This window comes from Gossypium hirsutum, chromosome A03, assembly GCF_007990345.1.
Source record: "Gossypium hirsutum isolate 1008001.06 chromosome A03, Gossypium_hirsutum_v2.1, whole genome shotgun sequence".
Lineage (NCBI taxonomy): Eukaryota > Viridiplantae > Streptophyta > Magnoliopsida > Malvales > Malvaceae > Gossypium > Gossypium hirsutum.
In genome coordinates this window covers 19,511,880-19,535,658 of record NC_053426.1, presented here as the reverse complement: position 1 = coordinate 19,535,658, position 23,779 = coordinate 19,511,880, and the positions used below count along the sequence as shown (strand labels likewise).

The window sequence follows — 23,779 nt, the reverse complement described above, 5'->3', positions numbered from 1 at the left end:
ATTCCTCCATAAAATATATAATTCCAAACACATAAAATCTAGTCGTAAAAAAATATCTCAAAAGAATTTCCTCTTTGATCTTTCTCATTCTCAAAATTTCACCTAGAATTTTATCATTGCACAAAGGATATATTTTATGACTATATTTTTATATCTAAGTTTTTTTGAATTTATATATATTATTTGTTTTATAAATTTTAATTTATATATATTTTATGAATTGTGTATATTTTCTATTTTTTATAAGTTATGAAAAGTTATATATTTAATAAAAGAAATTTTATATATATCTGATAAAAGAATGCCAAGTGACGGGTTTTAATTGGCTAAAATTACTTGAACTGTTATTTTTTTTAAGAATTTTAAAAGTTTGGACCAAAACTTATAAAAAAATTAATACTTTAGGTACAAAAAATGGACAAAAAAAAATTTAGGTGTGAAAATAGAAAATTAAATATACTTTAAAAAAATTGGACCAAAACCTATAAAAAAATATTATATGTACAAAAATGATAAAGAAAATTGTTTAAGTATGAGAATGAGAAAATAGGTATATTTCAAAGGTGAAATGTAAATTAAACTATAAAAAACTATTTATATAATTAAACTTGCACCCAAATTATAGCTTTTTTTTACCACTTATATACCTAAACTTTGGTTTATTGCCACTTTTAGTTTATTTGTTTTATTAAAAATATATCAGAACCGCTTAATATTTTTATTTATTTTTAACTTTATTAAGGGTGTGGTCTAACATATTGGAATTGAAAAAATAAAAAAAATGCATTTTTTAAAAAATTGATAAAAAAATCTGAAAAAGTGAAAAAAGAAATATTTCTCACAATCGTTACTTTTAGCTTTTAATTGAAAGAGCATCTCTAGATTTTAGGCAAATATGGTAGAAGAAATGAGAAGATATTTGTTAGCAACATTAGCTAGTAATATGAAAATACAATTAAGTGACATAATTTTCAATCTGCTTTTTAATTTTAAAATTTCAACTTGGAGCAATTTACATAACGAAATTATAAAATCCGGGTATAGGTTTTATTCACCCGCCTCTTTACAATATCCAAATTCCCACTTCAACTTTTCAACTCAAGCTGCAGCGAAAGTAGAAGCCGAAGTAAAACGATAGCGAAAACACAGCCATCATGTGGAGAAGAGCCCTGATGGATAGCAAAGCTTGCCAATCATGGCGCCTCATAGCAAAAAGAGGCGCGGCTGCCGGAAATGGAAAGCACGCCTCTACGTCGGCCTCAGCGGCGGCGGCCGTTAATTCACTATTGCTCCGTTCCCTCAAAGAACACTATCTTGAAGTCTCCAAAATGAATCCCCCTCCTGTATGTTTTATTCTTCATCTCTCTAACAGTAAAATTTTTTCATCTTCAAAAAAAATATTATTGTTAAACCTCTGTAAAACTCTATATGGTAGAAAGCTAGGGTTTTGGATAGGTGTTCAGATGTTGATGAATATATATGTATACAAAAGTGTTTTTTTTTTTGGGGGGGGGGAGGGGTTTATTATTTGTATGAGATTTAGGGAGGTTCTGCGAGAGTTTTATAGACACAGATATAGGTTCAGTTTCGAATTTGTACGAGTGAGTGGTTGAAAATTGAAATAGATATGAGAAGTGAAGTAATGCATTTCTGTCTATGAAAACCAAATCTTTAATCTTAATATTGTTCTATTTTTGTTTCAACTGCCCATTGGAAACAAATTTAACTACCAAATGTCTTATATACCCCATATGTTTTATGATAGAGAAATAATATCGTTCAGCACTTTTTCTGGTAATTACTTTCATTTAGATCTGAAAGTTAGCTTACTTCGACTTCTGTTTCTTTCGGGGATGAAACCAATATGGTAAAAGTCATCAATCAAAGTTTCTCTTGCTGTGGGAAATCTGTTTGTTGGGTTGATTTTATGGTAAATCTAATGTGGTACATTGAAGGGACTTTCTGCTAGTGTGCATGTTCAAGCTCTCATTGATTCTATTTTATGTACACATGATGTTTTAATCGGCTTGTCTAATAGTGTAAATGTATCATGTTGACAGAAAGTTAGCCCTCCTTCACCATTTACGATTATCAAAGGTGCACTTGATTCTAATGGCCCTGTTCTCAAGCGGACGTATGGCAAGGAGGAAATTAGCATCTTTGTGATGCGGTTAGCTAATATTATTCGTGGGGAAGGTGATGATCCTGAGGACGATGGAATTAATCAGTTATTCCTACATGTAGATGTATCAAAACCTGGACAGGAAGACTCCTTACAGTTTCTATGCGGATTGTATCCTGATGCTCTTGGAATTCACTCTGTTTCAATGAGGCCAAAAGATGAGTCTTCACTGGATGTTGTGCCTCCATCTAAGTATAACGGCCCTGTTTTTCAGTGAGTCATCAACACATCATATTCAATATGCTTAAGTCTTAAATTTGATTATTTGATGCGTCTTGATTGAGCTTTCCTCATAAATTGCTGTGATGATTGGTGTGTAAATGACTAAATCGTCAAGAGAGGAGTTGAAATCATGGGTGTTTTCCTCCTTGAACCTATAATCTTCCCCCATTATCTTGAAAGTGGGAGCATATATTACAATTAGGTAACCCCAGTATCCATTGTCAATTTATCATCAAACTACTTGCTGAAAAAAATTTCAAGTTTTAGCTTGAAAATAAATTTGTAAAACTTGGGTTCCTCAAAGCAGTTTAAGTTTTAGCATATCTGTAACCAAAGAGCAGTGATGCTGCAAAAGAATGTGCAGTGATGGCTTTGGTTTTGGGGGCATTTGTTTTAGGTAATGTAATATAATGTGCATAAACCTGAGGTAAGAGACAAAAGAGAGGTACATTTAAGCTGTTCTTGGATGATAAGAATTAGAGCTGTAGAATGAGAATTAGTCTTGGATTTTCATGTGATTAGAGCATGTTGCCTGGACTTGGATTTGAGCGTTGGATACGGGTATCACTCCGACATGGATATGCTTCAGCTTTTTCTAGGTTTTTTCATGTATTTGGAGGATACTCATATCCATGTCTTAATATGTGTTGAACACAAGTGCTGAACATGGGTACTTGAGGAAAAATGAAGCGTTTGGTTAGCATATGCATGATTGGTTGTACAGTTGATTATATATTTAGATTTACCTCCAGAATCCCACCAGAGATGCATTTGGTTGTATAAATATTTGATTTTATAGGATAAAATCCGAAACTCCAAGTAGAAGATTTCCATGAGTGGAATGGACAAAATATTCTTATTCTCTAAAGGCTTTTAAGAAACTTCTTCTTCAACTGTGCTTTAAACCTCTAGCCAGGCCCGATAGGCTCTTGTTCTGAATTAGATCTTCAAATTTTTACTTGAACAAGTAAAGTTAACGTGTTTCTCAGGTTATTAGTTACATTACTTTCATAAACGCTTCATTAGTCTTTTTTATAACTTTGATTTGCTTAAAACCGAATTTTTTCAGCCATGAAAATAAATTAGGTAGATACACTCTACTTTCATTATAGATGCTTTGTAGCCACTATGCAATGATAAATAAAGCTTATTTGCTTCTTATTATTTTTCTTTTGGTACAAAGCAGGATTTATCCTAGAGATAGGGGAAGAGGTCGCTGATTTTGTGATTTGAATTCTAGATTTGTAGAATGTCACCTCATTCGGCTGACTAAATGAACTAATTGTGTTAAGCCCTCAATTCATCTTAATCTTCTTTTAGTCATCATTATATAACCCGCTGCTCATTTCTTATGTTTGCTTATTACTAAGCCATCTCTATGCATTTGGGCAGAGATCTTGATGAAAAGATGAGGGATGCATTTCATAGTTTCATAGAGGAACGAGGGGTGAATGAAAGTCTCTTTCCATTTCTACAAGCATGGCTGTATGTAAAGGATCACCGGAATTTGTTGCGTTGGTTCAAATCGGTAGGCACATTCATTACTGAAAAATAAAATTTGGAGTTGATGATGCAAAGCATTGATCAAGTAATTTTATGAAATAGAGTCATCTTTCTACTTTTCAAAATGGTAGATAAAATCTTTGAGGATCAATGCATCATTCCTGCTGGTTTAGATGATGTTTTAGTTTACATATAAGATTCCTTCCTTAGCAAATGGAATTTAGCATTAAGACTCCTTCAGGCTGTCTCTTTTATGTTTCATATTGGAAGTATGGCCTGTTTTTGTGTTCAATATAAGTAAAACTTTTCTCATTTAATTTATTCTAATGCTTTAAGTGCTCTTTTTGGCTTGTTTTCGATGTTCATTTTATTTATACGAATGCATTGTCTATAAAACATGAAATTTGGGAAATGGATAAGCTTAGACATTCTTCAGCACTTGTGTGGGTAGGGAGCTCTGTTTCATTACTTTGTCGAAGCAGAAACTATGCCTGCTTCAAAACCGCTTCTCCTTTGGGTATAGTTAAGATTCTTTACTTTCCTCATTGGTCCAAACTTTTTTACATTCATAGTTACCTGTTGTTGTTTTAAATCATTCATTAATTAAGCCACTTTCAGTTTGTTCTCTCTGTTGCATTGTAAAGTTTGAGCAGTTCTACAATTGTTCCTTGTTTCATTCAAGTTATTTCAATACTCGATAGCATCATCTGTAATGTCTGAAACTCACTGCTTAAAACTGGCTGATGTTGCATTAGCGAAAAGAATTAAAGCTACTTTCAGTTTTTCTGCACTTTTTCAGTAATCCATTCATTAATGCGCATGTCAATTTTCTCTTTTTGGGTAAAAGAATTTGTTTGGGGGAGATTAATATTTAGTTCTGTTTGAAATTTCGGTTGGCGTTCTAATGGGGTTGCAAGGTGTTTGCGAGAAGAAGAAGATCGAAATTTAATAAAAAAAATAAAAAATTTAAAAAATTCAAAATATTATTTAAAAATTAATAACAGTAATCCAATCCTCAAGAAGGTACAAAATATTCATTAATAATTCATATCAATAGTAGATGGTAGAAGTAGCAATTAGATTGCACTTGGGATATATTAGTTAATAAAGTAAAATTGCATACTAGCAAAGATTTTTCGGTTTTCTTAGGAATAAGATGTAACTCATGTAATAAATTAAGACATTGCAAAAGGATGTGCTTTGGTAATGTAATAGAGATTGACATTGGTTGAACTCTGGGAGATACTTGATAATAGCAATGGATGCTTGTTCTGGAAATATGTTTATCGTACATGACCTGCTACGAGAACCCTACTTGGTAAAATCAATTAAGTGTATTGTGTTTTGATTCATTACGAAAACGGTCCTTTTATATAGAGAAAAATTATCAGATTCCTGGTTGAACAGGAGGTTTGTGTCCTTAGTGCGGTGATTTAATAATGACTAGTAATTTTCTTTTTGAGGTTTTTGAACAAATAAAATTATCAGATGTTCATTTAATTAATATTTGTATGTTTGTTTTCAATGGTGTTCTTTTAAGAAAAGCAAAGTGTATAAGAAAATATAAGTTACTTGATTATCAAAGTTTTTATTAATATTAACTCCAATTTATATGAATGGAAGTTAACTTACATTAGTAGGTAATTTAAATTGTTCATTGCCCGTAGAACTAAGTAAATGATTAAAATAATTGGGGATTATTATGTTGTCTATGAGGCTTATCGGGGAGATGATTTGTCTTAGCTATTGGAGCATAATTGACTCTAATAATTGCAGACACACATATATTGAAAACCTATGCTCTTATGGTAGTAGGTCGAAAGTTTGTGTTTGGGTATAGATCTGATCATAGGGCGGGTCAAGTTAATGTAATTTTTTAGGCCTATTTTATATACCTAGTCACAACTCATGCCCAGAAAATAGACTTAAAATTTTGTCCAAGCCCAACCTAGATAGAAAATACTAAACCTGAACTCAGCCCGACCTGTTTGTATTAAAAAAATTATATTATTTTTTATATAAAAATAAATTTAAAAAATATAATACATCAAATACATTGAAAACGTTAAACTAAATGTTTCCCAACACTTTGAAAATATATTAAAAAATTATACTTAAATAACACTACGATAGTTGCAACTTAGCAAGCAAATGTTCCTAAAATAGTAGCAAAATTAAAAATAGAAAAAAGAGTTTTACAATATCCAAACAATAACAACAAAATAGTAACAATATAATAACAAAATGACAATAAAACAACATCAAAATAGTAGCACAAAACAGTGAAAAAAAACTAGGCAAATTTAGGCTGGTCTTGGGCCAAAAATCTTACTTGAGGCTCGACCCATTTAGAAAAGGGTCTTGTTTTTTTATCCAAGCCCATTTTTCGGGTCTATGTTTTTGCTCAAACTCTCCTACTTTTTGGACGAGCTTTCTGGCCTAGGCGGGTGACCTGACCTATAATCAAGTCTAGTAAGGTACATTACTTATGCATGACATGAGTCCACTCACAATAATGGAGTTATAACTCAAATTGAAAAAAAAAAGTCATATTAAAATATTGTTGGCAATATTACTAAAGTTCGTGTTTGAACGCATAAACTTATACTTAAAAACCTGTAACGCCCTTAACCTATATCCGTCGCCAAAATAAGGTTTCGGAACATTACTAAAGCTTATCGATTAAACACATCCAAATCATATCAAAACATACATTCTAGGTGCCTAACCAATGTACCCTCATTGGTACCACAATTATATCATCAAAGTAAACATGTCAAAATAACTATTAATAAGACACCCTAGGTACATGTCGATACAAAAAGATAAACATCACCACGTTTGAGTTTAGGACCGTTGTTGCATGCTGAATCAATGATCAAAATTAAGTACCTAACATGTGTACAGAAAACAAAACCGTACACTAAGTAAAAATTTAGTGGTATTTCTATAATTCGAATATTTAAAGATAAGAAATTACAAATGTACAATTGAAATATAAAAACATATTAATATTTATTTATTAGAGCAACCATATCATATTTCATTTGTTTCACAAATATCTCAATTCACATACTTCCTATATAAATAGCTTTTCACAATTTATTTTACATTTCTTTATACAATTGCATTATCCTTTCAATATTCATTTCATGACTATATAACTCATATATTTTATATATTTGCAACATATTTCACATTCTATTTTCTATTCACTATTTCGCTTCTATTTCTCATACCATACTATTTCAATATCAATCATAAAACTTTATTATTCATTTACCCTATTAACACGACTCGGACTCGGACAGATACACGGATCTAACCCAGTGCCTCATCGGATAATTCGAAGTAATAATTTGACACCTAGTGTCTCATCGGCTAACCCGAAGTAACTTGGCACCCAGTGCCTCTTCGAATTAATCCAAAGTAGTAAATTGCTACCTAGTATCTCATCAACTCGAAGTTGAAGAAATCCCTGAACTCTTCTAATCATATGGCATGCCATCTATATCCGGCTCAGCCCGAAACAGTTAATAGGGTTTAATTTCACTTTTCAAATATAATCAATATCCAATACTAATTTTTCATATAATCACATAATTACATATATATTAATTTCAATTCAAAAATCAATCCATTTAATATATATATATCTACTAATTCAATTCATTCAATCAATTATCAAAATATCAAATACTCACATTAACATTTACCATATACATTAAATAAAAATTACAACAATTAATAACTAGCTTCGGATTATAGAAATATAAACCAGAAATTCATAGCTATTCCTCGTCGACTTTATCTTTTTCTTTTTTAGTCGAGGATTCTAGTACGACGTTAGTTACGAAAGTAAAACAATTAAAAAAATCATCAATACAACACAATTCAATCTCATAATTAATATTTCAATTTTTATTCCATATTTTTCTAAATTTCAATTTAGTCCCTAAATTGAGACTATTTTTTTTCTTCACATTTAATTCTATATTTTCATTCAAATTCTACTTTAAACTAAATTTAACTCCCTAATTTAACCTAAATCCCTAAATTTTAAAATTTTCACAATTTAGTCTCTATTACTCAAAATTTACAATTTATTCTACAATTCAATCCTTTTTCATTTCTAGCTTAAAAACCTATCAATTTAATCCCAATACTAAAATTATTCAACATTAATAACACCTAAAAGCTCAATAATTTCTAAAATTTCGGCATAGGTTAGGTAATATTTAACACTGAAATTTCAAAAACATAAAAATTATAAGAAAAAGAATTAAATTGACTATCCATTTGAAAAATTATAAGAAAAAGAATTAAATTGACTATCCATTTGAGCTTGAAACTTTGAAACCCCTTAACTTTGATCTTTCTCATTTTCTTTCTTTTTTCCCTACTGTTTCGTTTGTTCTTTTTTCTTTATCTTTTATTTATTTATTTATTCATTCTTTATTTATTTGTTTTATTATAATATAATATAATATAATATAATATAATATAATATAATATAATATAATATAATATAATATAATATAATATATATACTTAATTCTTAATGTAAATATTATAATATATATATTTTAACTTAAAATTTTATAATATTTTCATCCTTATGCCGCCTCATTTAAAGGCAATAGCATAATTGTTTCTTTGGTCCCTTTAATTTTTTTTAATTTATAATTTAACTTTTATACAATTTAGTCTTTTTACCTAATTACTCTTAATTCATGCAAATTCACTTAACTAAAACCTAATTAACCACACAACTAACTTTGTAAATATTTCTAATAAATATTTACGAGTCTGATTTATGAAAACAGAGTCTTGAAAATGCATTTTTGACACCCGTAGCTATCGAGTTGTTACAAAACCATTTCAAGTCAAAATAGTAGAAAAAATAATATACTTGATTTGTTAATTTACTAGTTCAAGGGTTTAAATTTATTATTTTGGATTTATTTAAAAATTTTGTAATTTAATATTTTATATCTTTTTTTATAAATTTTTGGATTTTTTTAATTTCTTAAATATTATTTTGATTTTTTGTAACTTTTTAGAGAGATTAGTTTGCTCATTTTTTTAGATTGACTAGTAACTAACAGGTATTTACACTCATTTGTTTTTCAATTTATTTAGGTTTTCGAGCTGTAAATATTCAACTTGACTCGAACTCGAAAAAATATTTTACGTATTTGAGTTCATTATAAAAATTGAAAAACTCAAAATTTTAAAAAATTCTCAAGTTGAATTGAGTTTTGTTCAGCTCTATGACTGATTCGACCACTAATATGGTTCTTACAACATTGGTTTTTAAAATTTATTAGATCCAAACTAGCCCATTTAGTAGGTACACACATGTTTACAATCCTATTAACGTTTTTTTAAAATGCTACATATCAAATATGAACATACATTCAACGGTAAATTGACGGCTAGTGTAACGATTTGATTTTTAGTGGTGTCAAAAAACGTAGCTTTGGAACCCAATTCCCATAAATCAAATCCGTAAATATAAAATAAGAATATTTACAAAGTTAATATAAAAATATATTGAAGTTCGATTTAATAATTTAACTAAGAAATTTCTTAATTAAAGCTCAGTGACTAAATTGTAAAAATATAATTGCTATTGAGTTTTAATTGAGAAAAGACTTAGGAACCTAGATAGTAATGATCCAAAAGGCTAAAATAGTAATTAAATCATTTTTTTGTTATAGTTAGTGGACTATGATGATGATGGCCATTTAAATTAAGGTAATTAAAATTAAAGAATACAAACAAGTTTAATATAATTATAATTAGCTAAAATTAATCTAAATTTAATTGAGGTATATATAGCAAAATAAGTGGAAAGAGAGATGAAAACTCATCATCTTTTTTCCCAAGTCGTCCAAGTTAAAAGAAAAATAAAAGAAGAAAACTTTACGCTATCCAAGTATTCGGTCAAGAAAATTCATAAGGTAACTAAGTTAAATTCATGTAACTTTTATAGATTTAAAATAATGAGAGCTTGATTTAGTTAGCTTATGTATCAATTTGTTCAATTGTTAAGTTTTTAACAAGCGGTCATTGCTAAGAAATTGATGAATTAGGCTTGAATTTGATAGATATTAAGCTTAGGTTATGATAAGGATTAAATTGTAAAACTTAATAAGCTTGATAGTTAACTTTGTAATATTAGGGACCAAATTGAATAAACTAAAAACCTATTATGAAATTTATGTTAGGAATAGAAAGTATAGGGTCCCTAATGAAATAATGTGAAATCAAATTTTGATCTGATGCTAAATATCGAAAGATATGCATACCCCGAGTATAGGGATTAAATTGAAAGAATGCAAAATATGCTTGGCTTTATATTTGAATGTGAATTGGAGGAAAATTGATATCTTTTATTTATTGTATTATCGTACATAGCTAGAGACGATGTCGGGCCGATGAGAGGGAAAGGAAAGGCGGGAATCGTTGATGAGTAACTGCGATTCGGTTTGTACTTTTATGATTTGAGTTCAATATGTTATTATATACATACGTTTATTACTGTCACATGATTTGGTTAATACTTAATGATAATGTCGAGAAATTGGACTGAATTGAACATGGTAGAAAAAAGTATGATATAATTGATATATAATATGTTATAGGAATATGGTATAAACCATGCTATGTGATATTGGACATATATGAATTGATTATGAAATGAGATTATGATATTTGAATTGTGTAACAACTTGATTTTTAGTGGTATCGAAAAAAGCGGTTCCAAAATCTCATTTTCATTAATCGAGTTCGTAAATATTAAATATAAATATGTACGAGGATAATATAAAAATGTATTAAAGATTGGTCGAGTAAATTTTTCAACTAAATAGTCAATTTAGGCTTAAGGACTAAACTGTACAAGTCCAATCACTATAGGTTTTTAATTGGCCAAAGGTTTAGGGACCTAAATATTGATTAGCTTAAGGTCCAAAATGGTAATAAAAGCATTTTTGAATAAATATTGATGGATGATGATGGCATATTTCATTATATGTGATTAAATGATAATAAAACTAATGAAAACATGATCAAACTAATTAATCTAAGTTAATTAAAGTATAAAAGTTAAAAATAATGGAGCGTTCAACATCTTTCTTCATCCTTCAACTGTCCAGCATTGCTAAAGCCAAAGAAAAACACTTCAACCTTTGAAAAACATTTAGCTACAAATTGAGTAAGTAATTCAAGTCATTTTCTTATAATTTTTATAAAATTGAGGTTACGAAAGTTTGATTTAGCTAACCAATTTACCAATTTTTAAAACTGACAAAGTTTTAGAAAGTTGCCATTGTTAATTTATTAAAGAATTAGGCTTGAAATTGATAAATTCTAAGCTTAGAATTAGAAAAGGACTAGATTGTAAAGTTTTTTTATCTTATTAGTTAACTTTGTTATATTAGGGACCAAACTGAATAAATGTAAAATTTGTAATGAAATTATGTGAGAAATAGAAAACAAAAGATCTCTAATGAGATTATAATACACGTATATTGTGTTTGATGTGTGCGAAGTGACAAATCAAGGAGAAGCATCATTGAGCAAAGACAGAGGCAAGCAAAAGCTTACCTAGGTTCGACAGCAAGTAATAAAATAGTAGAGGTGAGTGGTCTTGAGTGCTGCAATTAAGCACCAATTCGCATGATAAGGGGAGCTTAGGTGTAACACCCCTAACCTTTATCCGTCGCCGGAACAGGGTTACAAAGTATTACCAGACTTTATGGATTAAACGAGAACATTTTATAACATTTAATATACATATTAAGAACCAATCATAAACACTCACATTGTCCCTTATATGAGCCCTTGAGGCCCCATATAAACCTTAGAAGTGAATCGAGACTAAACCGGATACTCAAGCAATTTTTCTCAAAATTTCAAAATACTTTTTTAGGAGCAGGGGACACACGCCCGTGTCTTAGGCAGTGTGGGCATCGATGTGAAGCGCATGGCCGTGTCCCAGCCCATGTCGTTTCCCGTGTAACTCTCTGACTTGGGTCACACGGCCAACCACACGCCCGTGTGATGGGCCGTGTGCATAGACCTGGGCATTCTGTTTTGAAATTTTAAGGTGCAGGAGACACACAACCTAGAGGTGTGCATGGGTTGGGCCGGGCCGGGTTTGGGCCGGGCCCAACTAAAAATTTAGGCCCGTTTGCTATGCCCAAGCCCGGTCCGACCCGAAAAATGAGCCTAAAATTTTGCCCAAGCTCAGCCCGAATAAAAATGCTAGAACCCAAGCCCGACCCGGCCCGCCCATATTAATTTTTATATTATTTTTATATAATTTTAAAATATATATAAACCATCAAAAATACTAAAAAAATCAACATAAATATTTTTCAACAAATTGAAAATAAATTTTAAAAAATATGTATATTTAAATAACACTAAAATAGATGCAATTTAACAAGCAAATGCCTCTAAAATAATAACAAAATTAGCAAATGTCTTTAAAATAATAAAAAAAATTTTGACAATAAAATAAGTTTTATATAATATCCAAACAATAACAACAAAATAGTAGCAACATAATACTAAAATAGTAGCAAAATAGGGAGAAAATAATAAGAAAATAATATTAAAAAAATATTTTTTTTCATTTAGTAAATTCGAGTCGGGCCGGGCTCGGGCCAAAAATGCCTTACCCAAGGCCCAACCCATTTTTTAAACGGGCTTTACTTTTTTGCCCAAGCCCATTTTTTGGGCCTATATTTTTGCCTAAACCCTCCCACATTTCGGGCGGGCCGGGTAGCCCGGCCCATGCACACATCTAACACAGCCAGACCACAGCCCATGTGTCAGGCCATGTGTCATACACGGCTGAGACACACGCCTGTGTGGACAAAAATAGGTCATTTTAAAGCCACTTTTCTCACTCAATTTTAGTATCAACCTATGCATAACCATTTCTACACTCACATATCAGAACAATACCTTCTATTCAAGCCAAAAATTAAGCTTTATATCTAACATATCATCACTTATATTCAATATCTAAACTTACCAAGTTATTCATGTATACATATTTGTATATTTACCAAATTTTCAAACTACAACCATACATCAATATGCCTTTTTGATTAACTATCATTAAATCACTTTAAACACACCTTATGCACGATTAGTCCATACATATATAAGTTGACTAAAAACATAAACAAAGTGTAACTCCTAATATTTATACAAACCAACTTTACTTAAAACCATTCCAATCCCTATACATGCCATATAAACCATAGTATGTATAGCAAAATCTACCGAAGCAAGTTGGATCGTGTGATCCGATGTGCTAGTCCGATCTTCCGGCTTCTCAAAAGTCTACAAAGAACATTAAACAACACAAGTAAGATTAAAAAAGCTCAGTAAGTTCGTTGGTTTTAAACATAAATTTTATCGAACATACTATAACAAATTATTCAAATAAAACATTTAATATACAATTCCTGCCAAACACAACTTCAATTGATGAATTCACTTATTTTACATCATTGTCAAGAATAACTTTAAATCTTCAATCATTAATTCCAAATGTCACTTACCAACTTTAGTTAAATTGGAGAACGTCTTACAGATACGAGTACATCGTATACGGAAGCCTGAAGGTTATACAGAAGCATATAAATGCTAAACAGAAACCCGTAAGGGTTGAACGAAAGCTCATAAGAGCTGAACGGAAACCCATAAGGGTTAAACAAAAGCTCAATAGAGCTGAACAGAAACCTATTAGGGTTGAACTGAAACTTATATAAGTTAAATAGAATCTCGTGAGAGCTAAATGGAAAGTAAACTCGAAAGTTTGCAACAAATACTGAACCTCGGTTTACTTGGGTAATTTTACCGTCTATTCTTCCTTTGCCGTCTTTTGCCATAGAACGATTGTACTCAATCTCGCGTTCCATTTGTTTTGAACACTCAATTCAATTTCATAATTTCCACAATATTTTTCTTTCAACAATAGATATGAATACATACATAATATCATTCATCAATTTAATATATAATGTTAAAGTTTAACCATACGAACTTACCTCGGGTAGATTTGTAGAATTTGTAGTAGCTCAGAGACTATTCTGCTAATTTCCCTTTTTAACGATTATCTACAGGCTCTTGATTTGTAGCAAAAATATGAAAAATTAGCTTAGAGGGACTCTTCTATGACATTTTTGGCTGAAAATTGATGAAGAATTTTCTAGATTTCTTTTAATTGTTGTTTTATTTATTTAATTTTACAAAATTTCCAATTTTACCCTTATTTCAACTAATTTCCTGATTTTTTCTTGCTAATGCCGCCTCAGCCATCCTCTTTGGGCTAATTTTCCATTTTAGTCCTTCATTATTTATTACTTGAGCTATTTAATCATTATTTCTTTAATTAACAAGTTTTTCACCTTTTTCAATTTAGTCCTTTTTAATTAATTAACTATTAAAACGTTAAAATTTTCTAACGAAATTTTAATACTAACTCAATGACACTCCGTAAATATTTATAAAAATATTTACGACTCAGTTTATGAAATCGAGGTCTCAATACCTCATTTTTGAAACCACTTAACTTAATAAATTTTTTATAAAACACAAATTACTAATTCAAAAATTCTCCTAAAATCACATTTTACTCATAATTACTAAATAATAAAATTTTCGAACTCACTCGTCAGATTTAGTGGTCTTTAACCATTATTTTTGACACCACTAAAAATTGGGTTGTTACAACTCTCCCCCATTTAGGAAATTTTGTCTTTGAAATTTATTACCTGGAAATAGATCCGGATATTTTGATCTCATCGATTCCTCTGTTTCCCAAGTAGCCTCCTCCAAACCATGACGGTGCCATAATACTTTAACTAATGGTACTTGTTTATTCCGTGATTCTTTAATTTCTCTAGCCAAAGTCTTTACCTATTCTTCCGAGTATGTCATGTCCGATTGTAACTCAATTTCACTATGAGGAATAACATGTGAAGGATCAGATCTGTATCGTCTCCATATTGATACATGAAACACGTTATGAATCTTTTCAAGTTTAGAAGGCAAAGCTAATCTCTAAACTACCGGGCCGATCCTTTCAATAATTGCATATGGTCCAATAAATTTTGGGCTTAACTTTCCTTTCCTTTCCTACCAAACCGTAACTCCTTCTTCTATGGAGATACTTTTAAGAATACTTGATCACCTACATCAAATGCTATCTCTCTTCTTTTTAAATCTGCATATGATTTCTGACGGTTAGAAGCAGTCTTCAAACTGTCCCGGATAACGCGAACTTTATTTTTAGTTTCTCAGATCAAATCGACTCCCACTAGCTTGGATTCACTCAATTCAGACCAATACAATGGAATCTTACATTTCCTTCCATAAAGAGCTTTAAACGGTGCCATTTATATACTGGATTGATAACTGTTGTTATATACAAATTCAACTAATGGTAAAAACCTTTCCCAGCTACCTTCAAACTCAAGTATGCAACACCTTAATATGTCTTTCAAATCTGAATTACTCGTTCTGATTGTCCGTCAGTCTGAAGATGAAATGTTGTACTAAAATTTAACTTAGTGCCGATAGCATTTTGTAGTTTATTCCAAAATTTTGATGTGAATCTCGGGTCTCGATCAGAAATAATGGATATCGGAACCCCATGTACCTCACAATCTCTGGTATATACAATTCCACCAACCTTTCAAGTGAAAAGTCTATTCTGACTAGAATAAAATATGCTGACTTAGTCAATCTATCAACAATCACCTAAATCGAATCTTTCTTTCTCAGAGTCACATGTAATCCGAATACAAAATCCATCGTGACATGCTCTCATTTCCATTTAGGAATCATAACAAGTTGTAACAAACCCGTTAGAACCTGATGTTCTGCTTTCACTTGCTGACAAATCAAACACTTTGCTATAAATTCACAAATTTCCTATTTCATACCTAGCCAACAATACATCCGTTTCAAATCACAATACATTTTCGTACTACCCGGATGAATGGAATAGTTGCTACTGTGAGCTTTAGAAAGAATATCATTTTTCAAATCTGAATTATTCGGAACATAAATTCTATTACGATAATGCAACATATCGCTATCATCTATGCTATACTCTGAATGCAAATTATCTCGAACCATCTGTCATTTCATCACCAATTTTGAATCATCATCTTGCAATTCTCGAATCCGTTAAAGGAACAAAGGTTTGGCTTTCAACTCTACTAATACAGAACCATCTTCATTAAGAAACAAATGAGCGTTCATAGCTCGAAGTGCAAACAATGGCGACTTTCGACTGAGTGCATCCACAACCACATTAGCTTTTCCCAGGTGATAGTCTATAACCAGGTCATAATTTTTTAGTAATTCTAGCCACAGCCTCTGTCTCAAATTCAGTTCTTTTTGAGTCATTAAATACTTAAAACTTTTGTGATCCGTAAATACATAACACTTCTCGCCATATAAATAATGTCTCTAAATCTTTAAAGTAAATACTATTGCAACCAACTCGAGATCATGTGTAAGATAATTCTTCTCATGCGATTTTAACTGCTGAGAAGCATAAGCCACTATTTTTCCTAACTGCATCAGTATACAACCCAATCCATTCAGAAATGCATCACTATAAATAACATATTGTACACCTGATTCTGGCTGAGTCAAAACTGGAGTCTCTGTCAACATCTTCTTCAACTGATCAAAGCTCTATTGACACTAATTAGACCACACAAATTCAACATTTTTTTTAATAGCCAAGTCATCGGCGAAGCAATCATTGAAAAGTTTTTGACAAAACGGCGGTAATATCCTGCTAAACCTAGAAATCTTCGCACTTCTGTTATACTCTTTAGAGTTTTCCAATTCACCACTGCAGATACTTTACTTGGATCCACTCAAATCTCTTCAGCTGATAGAATATGGCCTAGAAATCCAACCTTATGAAGCCAAAATTCACATTTACTAAACTTTGTATACAACTGCTTTTCTCTCAAAGTCTGTAACACAATTCTCAAGTGCTGTGCATGTTCGGATTCCGTCTTGGAATAGATTAGTATATCATCAATAAACACAACCAAAAATCTATCCAAATAAGGTTAAAAATTCGACTCATTAAATCCATGAAAGCAGTAGGAGCATTAGTCAAACCAAATGGCATTACCAAAAACTCATAATTACCATACTGAGTTCTAAAAGCAGTCTTTGCCACATCACACTCTTTAACTTTCAGCTAATAATACCTGAATCTGAAGTCTATCTTCGAAAATACTGCAGCACCTTTCAATTAGTCAAACAAGTCGTCAATACGAGGCAAATGATATTTATTTTTAATTGTGACCTTGTTTAGCTGTCTGTAGTCTATACAAAGTCTCAAAGAACCGTATTCCTTTTTCACAAATAAGACAGGTGCACCCCAAGGAGACATACTCGGCTTGATGAACCCTTTTTCTAATAACTCATGCAACTGTGTCTTTAACTCCTTTAACTCAACTGGTGCCATACGGTATGGTGTTATCGATATCAGAGCTGTTCCCAAAATTACATCAATTACAAATTCAACTTCACAATTAGGTGGTAAACTCGGTAATTCCTCAAGAAATAAATCAGCAAACTCATTAACAATTGGTAACTGTTCTAACTTTGATTCCAAAACCCAAGTATCAAGAATATAGGCTAAAAATGCTTTATTACCTTTATGCAACAATCTCTGAGCAGAATAAGCTGAGATAATTCTAATAATATTATTCGGATCCCCTGACTCAACTGAAATTAACTCTCCTATCTGACCTTTTAGATCAATCCATTTCTCTTGACAATTTACTACAGCTTCATGTTTCGTTAACCAATCCATTCCCAGAATAACATCATATTCCCGAAAAGGTAGCAACATCAAATTAGCTGGGAATTCACATCTTTTTACTTTCAGTGGACAATTTTGACACACTAGATTAACTATCACACATTGGCCTTTAGTGACTTGAATATCATAATCAGTAGACTCAACAGACAATTTCTTTTCTGTTACTAATGCACTGCAAACATAAGAATACGTAGACCCAGGGTCAATCAATCCATATACAGTAACATCAAAAAGATAAAATGTACCAGCTATCACGTCTAGTGCCGTAGCTTATTCTCTCATTGGGATAGCATAAGTACGTACTGGTGCTTTAGTCTCTGACTGAGAAGCATTATCTCTCATATTTGAACGAGTAGCCTCAATAGCACTGCTTTGACCTGAATGTTTACTTCTTTGAGATGTGGCTACTTGCTTTTCTTTTTGTTCTCCTTCTTCTTTTAGCAGTTGAGGACAGTCTTGAATGAAATGGTCAGTGGCTCTGCAATTGTAACAAGCCCCTGCCTTACCTCTACATTCATCAAGATGATATTTACCACAATATTTACATTTAATCCTAGGAGTATTCTGTACACTGCCCACACTAACTGTAGGTCTAATAGTTACCCCAAAATCAGATTGAATCGCCTTATTTTTATTTGATCGATTAGGCATTGAGGTGGCCCAACTGAAATCATCTCTAGGCTTCTTTTTTAAGATTCTTTATTTCTTCTATCTCGTTGCATTTTTTATTATACACTTCTTCCATCTTTTAAGAGCAATATGACAGAACAACAAATTCCCATATTTCAGTGCCCCCGATTATCATTCTGATTTCATCATTTAACCCTTCCTCAAATCAAATACATATTTCTTCTTCGGTTGGTAAAATTTCTCGGACATATCTGCTGAGATATATGAATTCCCTCTCGTATTCAACTACTGATCGGTTCCTTTGTCGTAAATCAAGAAATTTTTTCTTTTTATCCAGATATCTCTTGCCGACATATTTCTTTTTAAATTCACTCTGGAAGAATTCCCAAGTGATTTTCTCTTTCGGCACCATGACCACTATAGTCACCCACCAGTTATAAGCTTCTTCTTTCAGTAATGATATAGCACATCTCAAACAATCTTTGGGAGAACAGGTTATTTCCTCAAAAACTCTTATCGTGTTCTGAAGCCAATACTCAACTTTGACAAGATCATCATCCGATCTACCCCTGAATTCTTCGACCCCACACTTTCTAAGTTTTTCTATCGGAGTACATTTACTGGATTCAGTTAGCGGAGGAGGCGAAGGTGCAACTAGAGGATCTACAGGTGGTATAGTAGAGGGAGGAGGTTGCTAAGCCAAGTTTCTTTCTTGCATAAACTCACTAAACCATTGATTCATAAACCTAAAGAACATATTTTTAAATTCTTGCTCTTGAGCCTGAGGAATTGGGACGTTACTACTTGTCTCATGTTCAGATGTCTATACTCTACTATTGGCCTCATCATGTTTAACATGCTCGGATCTATCTGGCATCTTTACAATCTATAATAAAAACAAGGGTTAGATCGGATCATACACATCACACTATCACAGATTTATATAGCATGTATTTCTAGACATTTTACATACTACATTCATTTCGAGAATCGGCTAAACTGAGCTCTGACACTAATAAATGTAACACCCCTAACATTTATCCGTCGTTAGAACAAGGTTACGAAACATTACCAGACTTTATAGATTAAATGGAAACATTTTATAACATTTAATATACAAATTAAGAACCGATCATAAACACTCATATTGTCCCTTATATGAGCCATTGAAGCCTAATATATACCTTAGAAGTGAATTGAGACTAAACTAAATACTCAAGGAATTTTTCCCAAAATTTCAAAATATTTTCTTAAGAGCAGGGGACACACGCCCGTGTGGCCGGCTGTGTGAGCAAGACACGCCCATGTCTTAGGCCATGTGGGCATCGATGTGAGGCACACGCTCGTGTCTCAGCCTGTTTCCTTACCCGTTTAACTTTCTGACTTAGGTCACAGGGCTAACCACACTCCCATCTGATAGGCCGTGTGCATAGACCTGGGCATTCTGTTTTGAAATTTTAAGGTGCAGGGGACATACGGCCAAACCACACGCTCATGTATCAGGTCGTGTGTCACACACGGCTGAGACACACGTCTTTATGGACGAATATAGGTCATTTTAAGGCCACTTTTCTCACTCAATTTTAGTATCAACCTATGCATAACCATTTTCATACTCACATATCACAACAGTACCTTTCATTCAAGCCAATAATCAAGCTTTATATCTAACATATCATCACTTATATTCAATATCTAAACTTACCAAGTTATTCATGTATACATATTTGTATATTTAACCAAATTTTCAAACTACAACCATACCTCAATAGGCCTTTTTGATTAACTATCACTAAATCACTTTAAACACACCTTATGCACGATTAGTCCATACATATATAAGTTGACTAAAAACATAAACAAAGTGTAACTTTTAATATTTATACAAACCAACTTTACTTAAAACCATTCCAATCCCCATACATTTCGTATAAACCATAGTATGTATAGCAAATTCTACTGGAGCAAGTTGGATAGTGTGATCCGATGTGCTGATCCGATCTTCCGGCTTCTCAAAAGTCTACAAAAAACATTAAACAACATAAGTAAGCTTAAAGAAGCTTAGTAAGTTCGTTGGTTTTAAACATAAATCTTACCGAAAATACTATAACAAATTATTCAAATAAAACATTCAATATACAATTCTTGCCAAATACAATTTCAATCTATGAATTCGCTTATTTCAGATCATTGTCAATAACAACTTTAAATCTTTTAATCATTAATTCCAAATGTCACTTACCAACTTTTTTTAAATCGAAGAACGTCTTACATATATGAGTACATTGTATACGGAAGCCCGAAGGCTGCACAGAAGCACATAAGTGCTAAACAGAAACCCGTAAGGGTTAAATAAAAGCTCATAAGAGCTGAACGGAAACCTATAAAGGTTAAACAGAAGCTCAATAGAGCTGAACGAAAACCCATTAAGGTTGAACTGAAACTTATATGAGTTAAATAGAAGCTCGTGAGAGCTAAAAGGAAAGTAAACATGAAAGTTCGCAACAAATGCTGAAACTCGGTTTAATTGGGTAATTTTGCTGTCAATCATTCCTTTGCCGTCTTTCGCCACAGAACGATTGTACTAAATCTCGCATTCCATTTGTTTTGAACACTCAATTCAATTTCATAATTCCCACAATATTTTTCTGTCAATAATAGATATGAATACATATATAATATCGTTCATCAATTTAATATATAATGTTAAAGTTTAATCATACGAACTTACCTGGGGTAGATTTGTAGAATTTGTAATAGCTTAGAGACTATTCTGCTAATTTCCCTTTTTTATGATTATCTACAGGCTCTTGATTTGTAGCAAAAATATGAAAAACCAGCTTAGAGGGACTCTTTTATGGTGTTTTTGGCTGAAAATTCATGAAGAATTGTCTAGATTTCTTTTAATTGTTGTTTTATTTATTTAATTTTACAAAATTTCTAATTTTACCCTTATTTCACCTAATTTCCTGATTTTATTCCTTGCTAATGCCACCTCAGCCATCCTTTTTGGGCTAATTTTCCTTTTTAGTCCTTCCTTATTTATCACTTAAGTTATTTAATCATTATTTCTTTAATTAACAAGTTTTGCATCATTTTCAATTTAGTCCTTTTTAATTAATTAACTATCAAAACGTTAAAATTTTCTAACGAAACTTTTATACTAACTCAATGACACTCCGTAAATATTTATAAAAATATTGGTTTATGAAATTGAGGTCTTAATACCTTATTTTCGAAACCACTTTACTTAATAATTTTTTTCTAAAACACAAATTACTAATTCAAAAATTCTCCCAAAATCACATTTTACTCATAATTACTAAATAATAAAATTTTCGAACTCACTCATCAGATTTAGTGGTCTCAAACCACTTTTCTGACACCACTAAAATTGGGCTGTTATATAAAGTAGTCTAAACACCTATCCTAAGTTCCTAGAGTAAGTGTTTCTGTCTATGTAAGCTATGATAACATGTGAACTATACTATGTGAGCTCTGCTATGATTATGTGAACTGTGTTTTATTTATGCGAGCTATGTTATTGTGCAATTTATGCTATATGCGAACCATTATATGCAAGCTATGCTATATGTGAATTATGTTGCGTGCGAGCTATATGTATACGAGCTATGTGTAATGCGAGTTATACACTATAAACTGTGTTATTTTGTGAGCTCTACTGAACTACGAGCTATATTAATTGTGAACTGTGAATGTGTTAAAAGTGATATGTTGGTGTTGTTAACGCTTGAAATTGTTGGATATCATTGGCATGCCATAGATTGTGAGTACTCACCTTTATTGTTGTGATAAGGTATTGTGGCCCAAAGATAGCGTTGGTGAGATAAGGGAATGTAGAGCTTAGCTCCATTCACTGAAGATAGTGTGGTGTGTTTGAAGAGTGTTAGCACTCATGCTACAGTTATTGGAGATAGCGCAAGATTCTTTCGGTCATTTGATGTGTTTGGAGATTCGTTTATCTAATGCATATGATTTATAATTATGTTTCACCGTCACAAATTGCCAATAGATCAGTATAATGAGTTATGAGTATGATATATATTATACTAAATACATGATTCTAAGTTACAATATGTTATTAGGCTTCTTAAAGGTTATGCGAACCGCTTATTTACATGTTATGACCTTATGAGAATGTATGCAAAATATTTAATATCGTGTGTTAGGTTAGTGTGTTCAATTGTGGTATATTGTGAGCACTCACTAAGCTTCAATAAGCTTACGCTCCTTATATGTACTTTGTAGAAAAATAGCTCGCTAGAAAAGTGACAAAGTGAACATTCCAAGTGACCCATCGCAAGGTAATTTTTGAGTATGTTGACGTGTTTTTCAACCCCAAATAATAAAGGCAATGTGGGACTATTCCAATGGATTAGATTAGATTTAGATTTAGATTTTAAATAAATTTGATAGGTTGTAAATGGACATTACATATAGTTTAAAATTTTTTTGAACTTTTATAAATTGTTGGATGAATGTTTGACTGCTTAAATTGTGAAGGCGTGATAGCTTGTACGTTCTATTGTTTGACTAACACGTAAATTTATACGAAATGATGTATATGAATGCGTAAGAGGATCGTAATGTTTGTTCAAGTCACAGATTTGACTTAGGGTTCTAGACATTCAAAAAGAAACTTGGATTCTGACACAACCTGAAACACAAACGAATCTAATTCAGATAAAAAATAAAGAGAAAAATTAAAAATATATAAATAAGATGAATAAAATAGAAAAATGAAATAAGATATTATAATAATAAAGAAGAAAATGAACTTAATAGATGGAAAAGATGAAACGTGGCATGTAGAAGTCCTAAGAAGCCTTGAAAATAAGAAGAATCCACAACTCCCTTCAAGCGACTCTAATTTCCTCTCTAAAAAAGAAAACTTGGAAAGAAAAAGATTAAAAATGATCCTTCCAATCTAAAAAGAATGTTAAAATTATTCTAAAAGAAAAATCAAGAGAAATTCTTGAAAGAAAAACTCAAAGAGAATTTATTAACTCAAAATAAAAGTTGAATAATAATGAATTGAATGATTTGTGTACGATGCAAATGCTTGTATATAGGCTAGCTAAATAAATCTAAATAAAACTTTTAAGTATATTAGAACTCTAATTGATCTAAACAATAAGTAGTTTTAAACTAAACTTTCTTGTTGACATAAAACTCCTAAATAACTTAAACTACTTAATAATTGTTAAAAATTTAGAATAATAAAATAATAAGAGCTGATAAATACAATATTCGGCTCATATATAATAAACTTTAAGCATATAATCTGAACCCAATATGATTTAAAATCGAATTAAAAGCCCAAAACTTGT

The 23,779-nt window shown here is 31.4% G+C and overlaps 1 protein-coding gene across 1 annotated transcript; it reads left to right on the top strand.

The window, feature by feature from the left end:
- The first annotated feature begins 956 nt into the window (after nt 1-956).
- On the top strand, nt 957-4,224 carry LOC107887103 (uncharacterized protein At2g39795, mitochondrial). Its single transcript, XM_016811243.2, has 3 exons — nt 957-1,343; nt 2,061-2,395; nt 3,797-4,224. The coding sequence occupies exons 1-3, from the start codon at nt 1,155-1,157 to the stop codon at nt 3,957-3,959; spliced, it is 687 nt and encodes a 228-aa protein (XP_016666732.2). The 5' UTR covers nt 957-1,154; the 3' UTR covers nt 3,960-4,224.
- The last annotated feature ends 19,555 nt before the right edge of the window (nt 4,225-23,779 follow it).

Bases quoted from the DNA above. Each gene is read 5' to 3' on its own strand.
- LOC107887103 (XM_016811243.2), top strand. From the start codon at position 1,155: ATGTGGAGAAGAGCCCTGATGGATAGCAAAGCTTGCCAATCATGGCGC. The intron at 1,344-2,060 runs GTATGTTTTATT...TCATGTTGACAG, and splicing joins CCAAAATGAATCCCCCTCCT to AAAGTTAGCCCTCCTTCACC. The intron at 2,396-3,796 runs GTGAGTCATCAA...GCATTTGGGCAG, and splicing joins TATAACGGCCCTGTTTTTCA to AGATCTTGATGAAAAGATGA.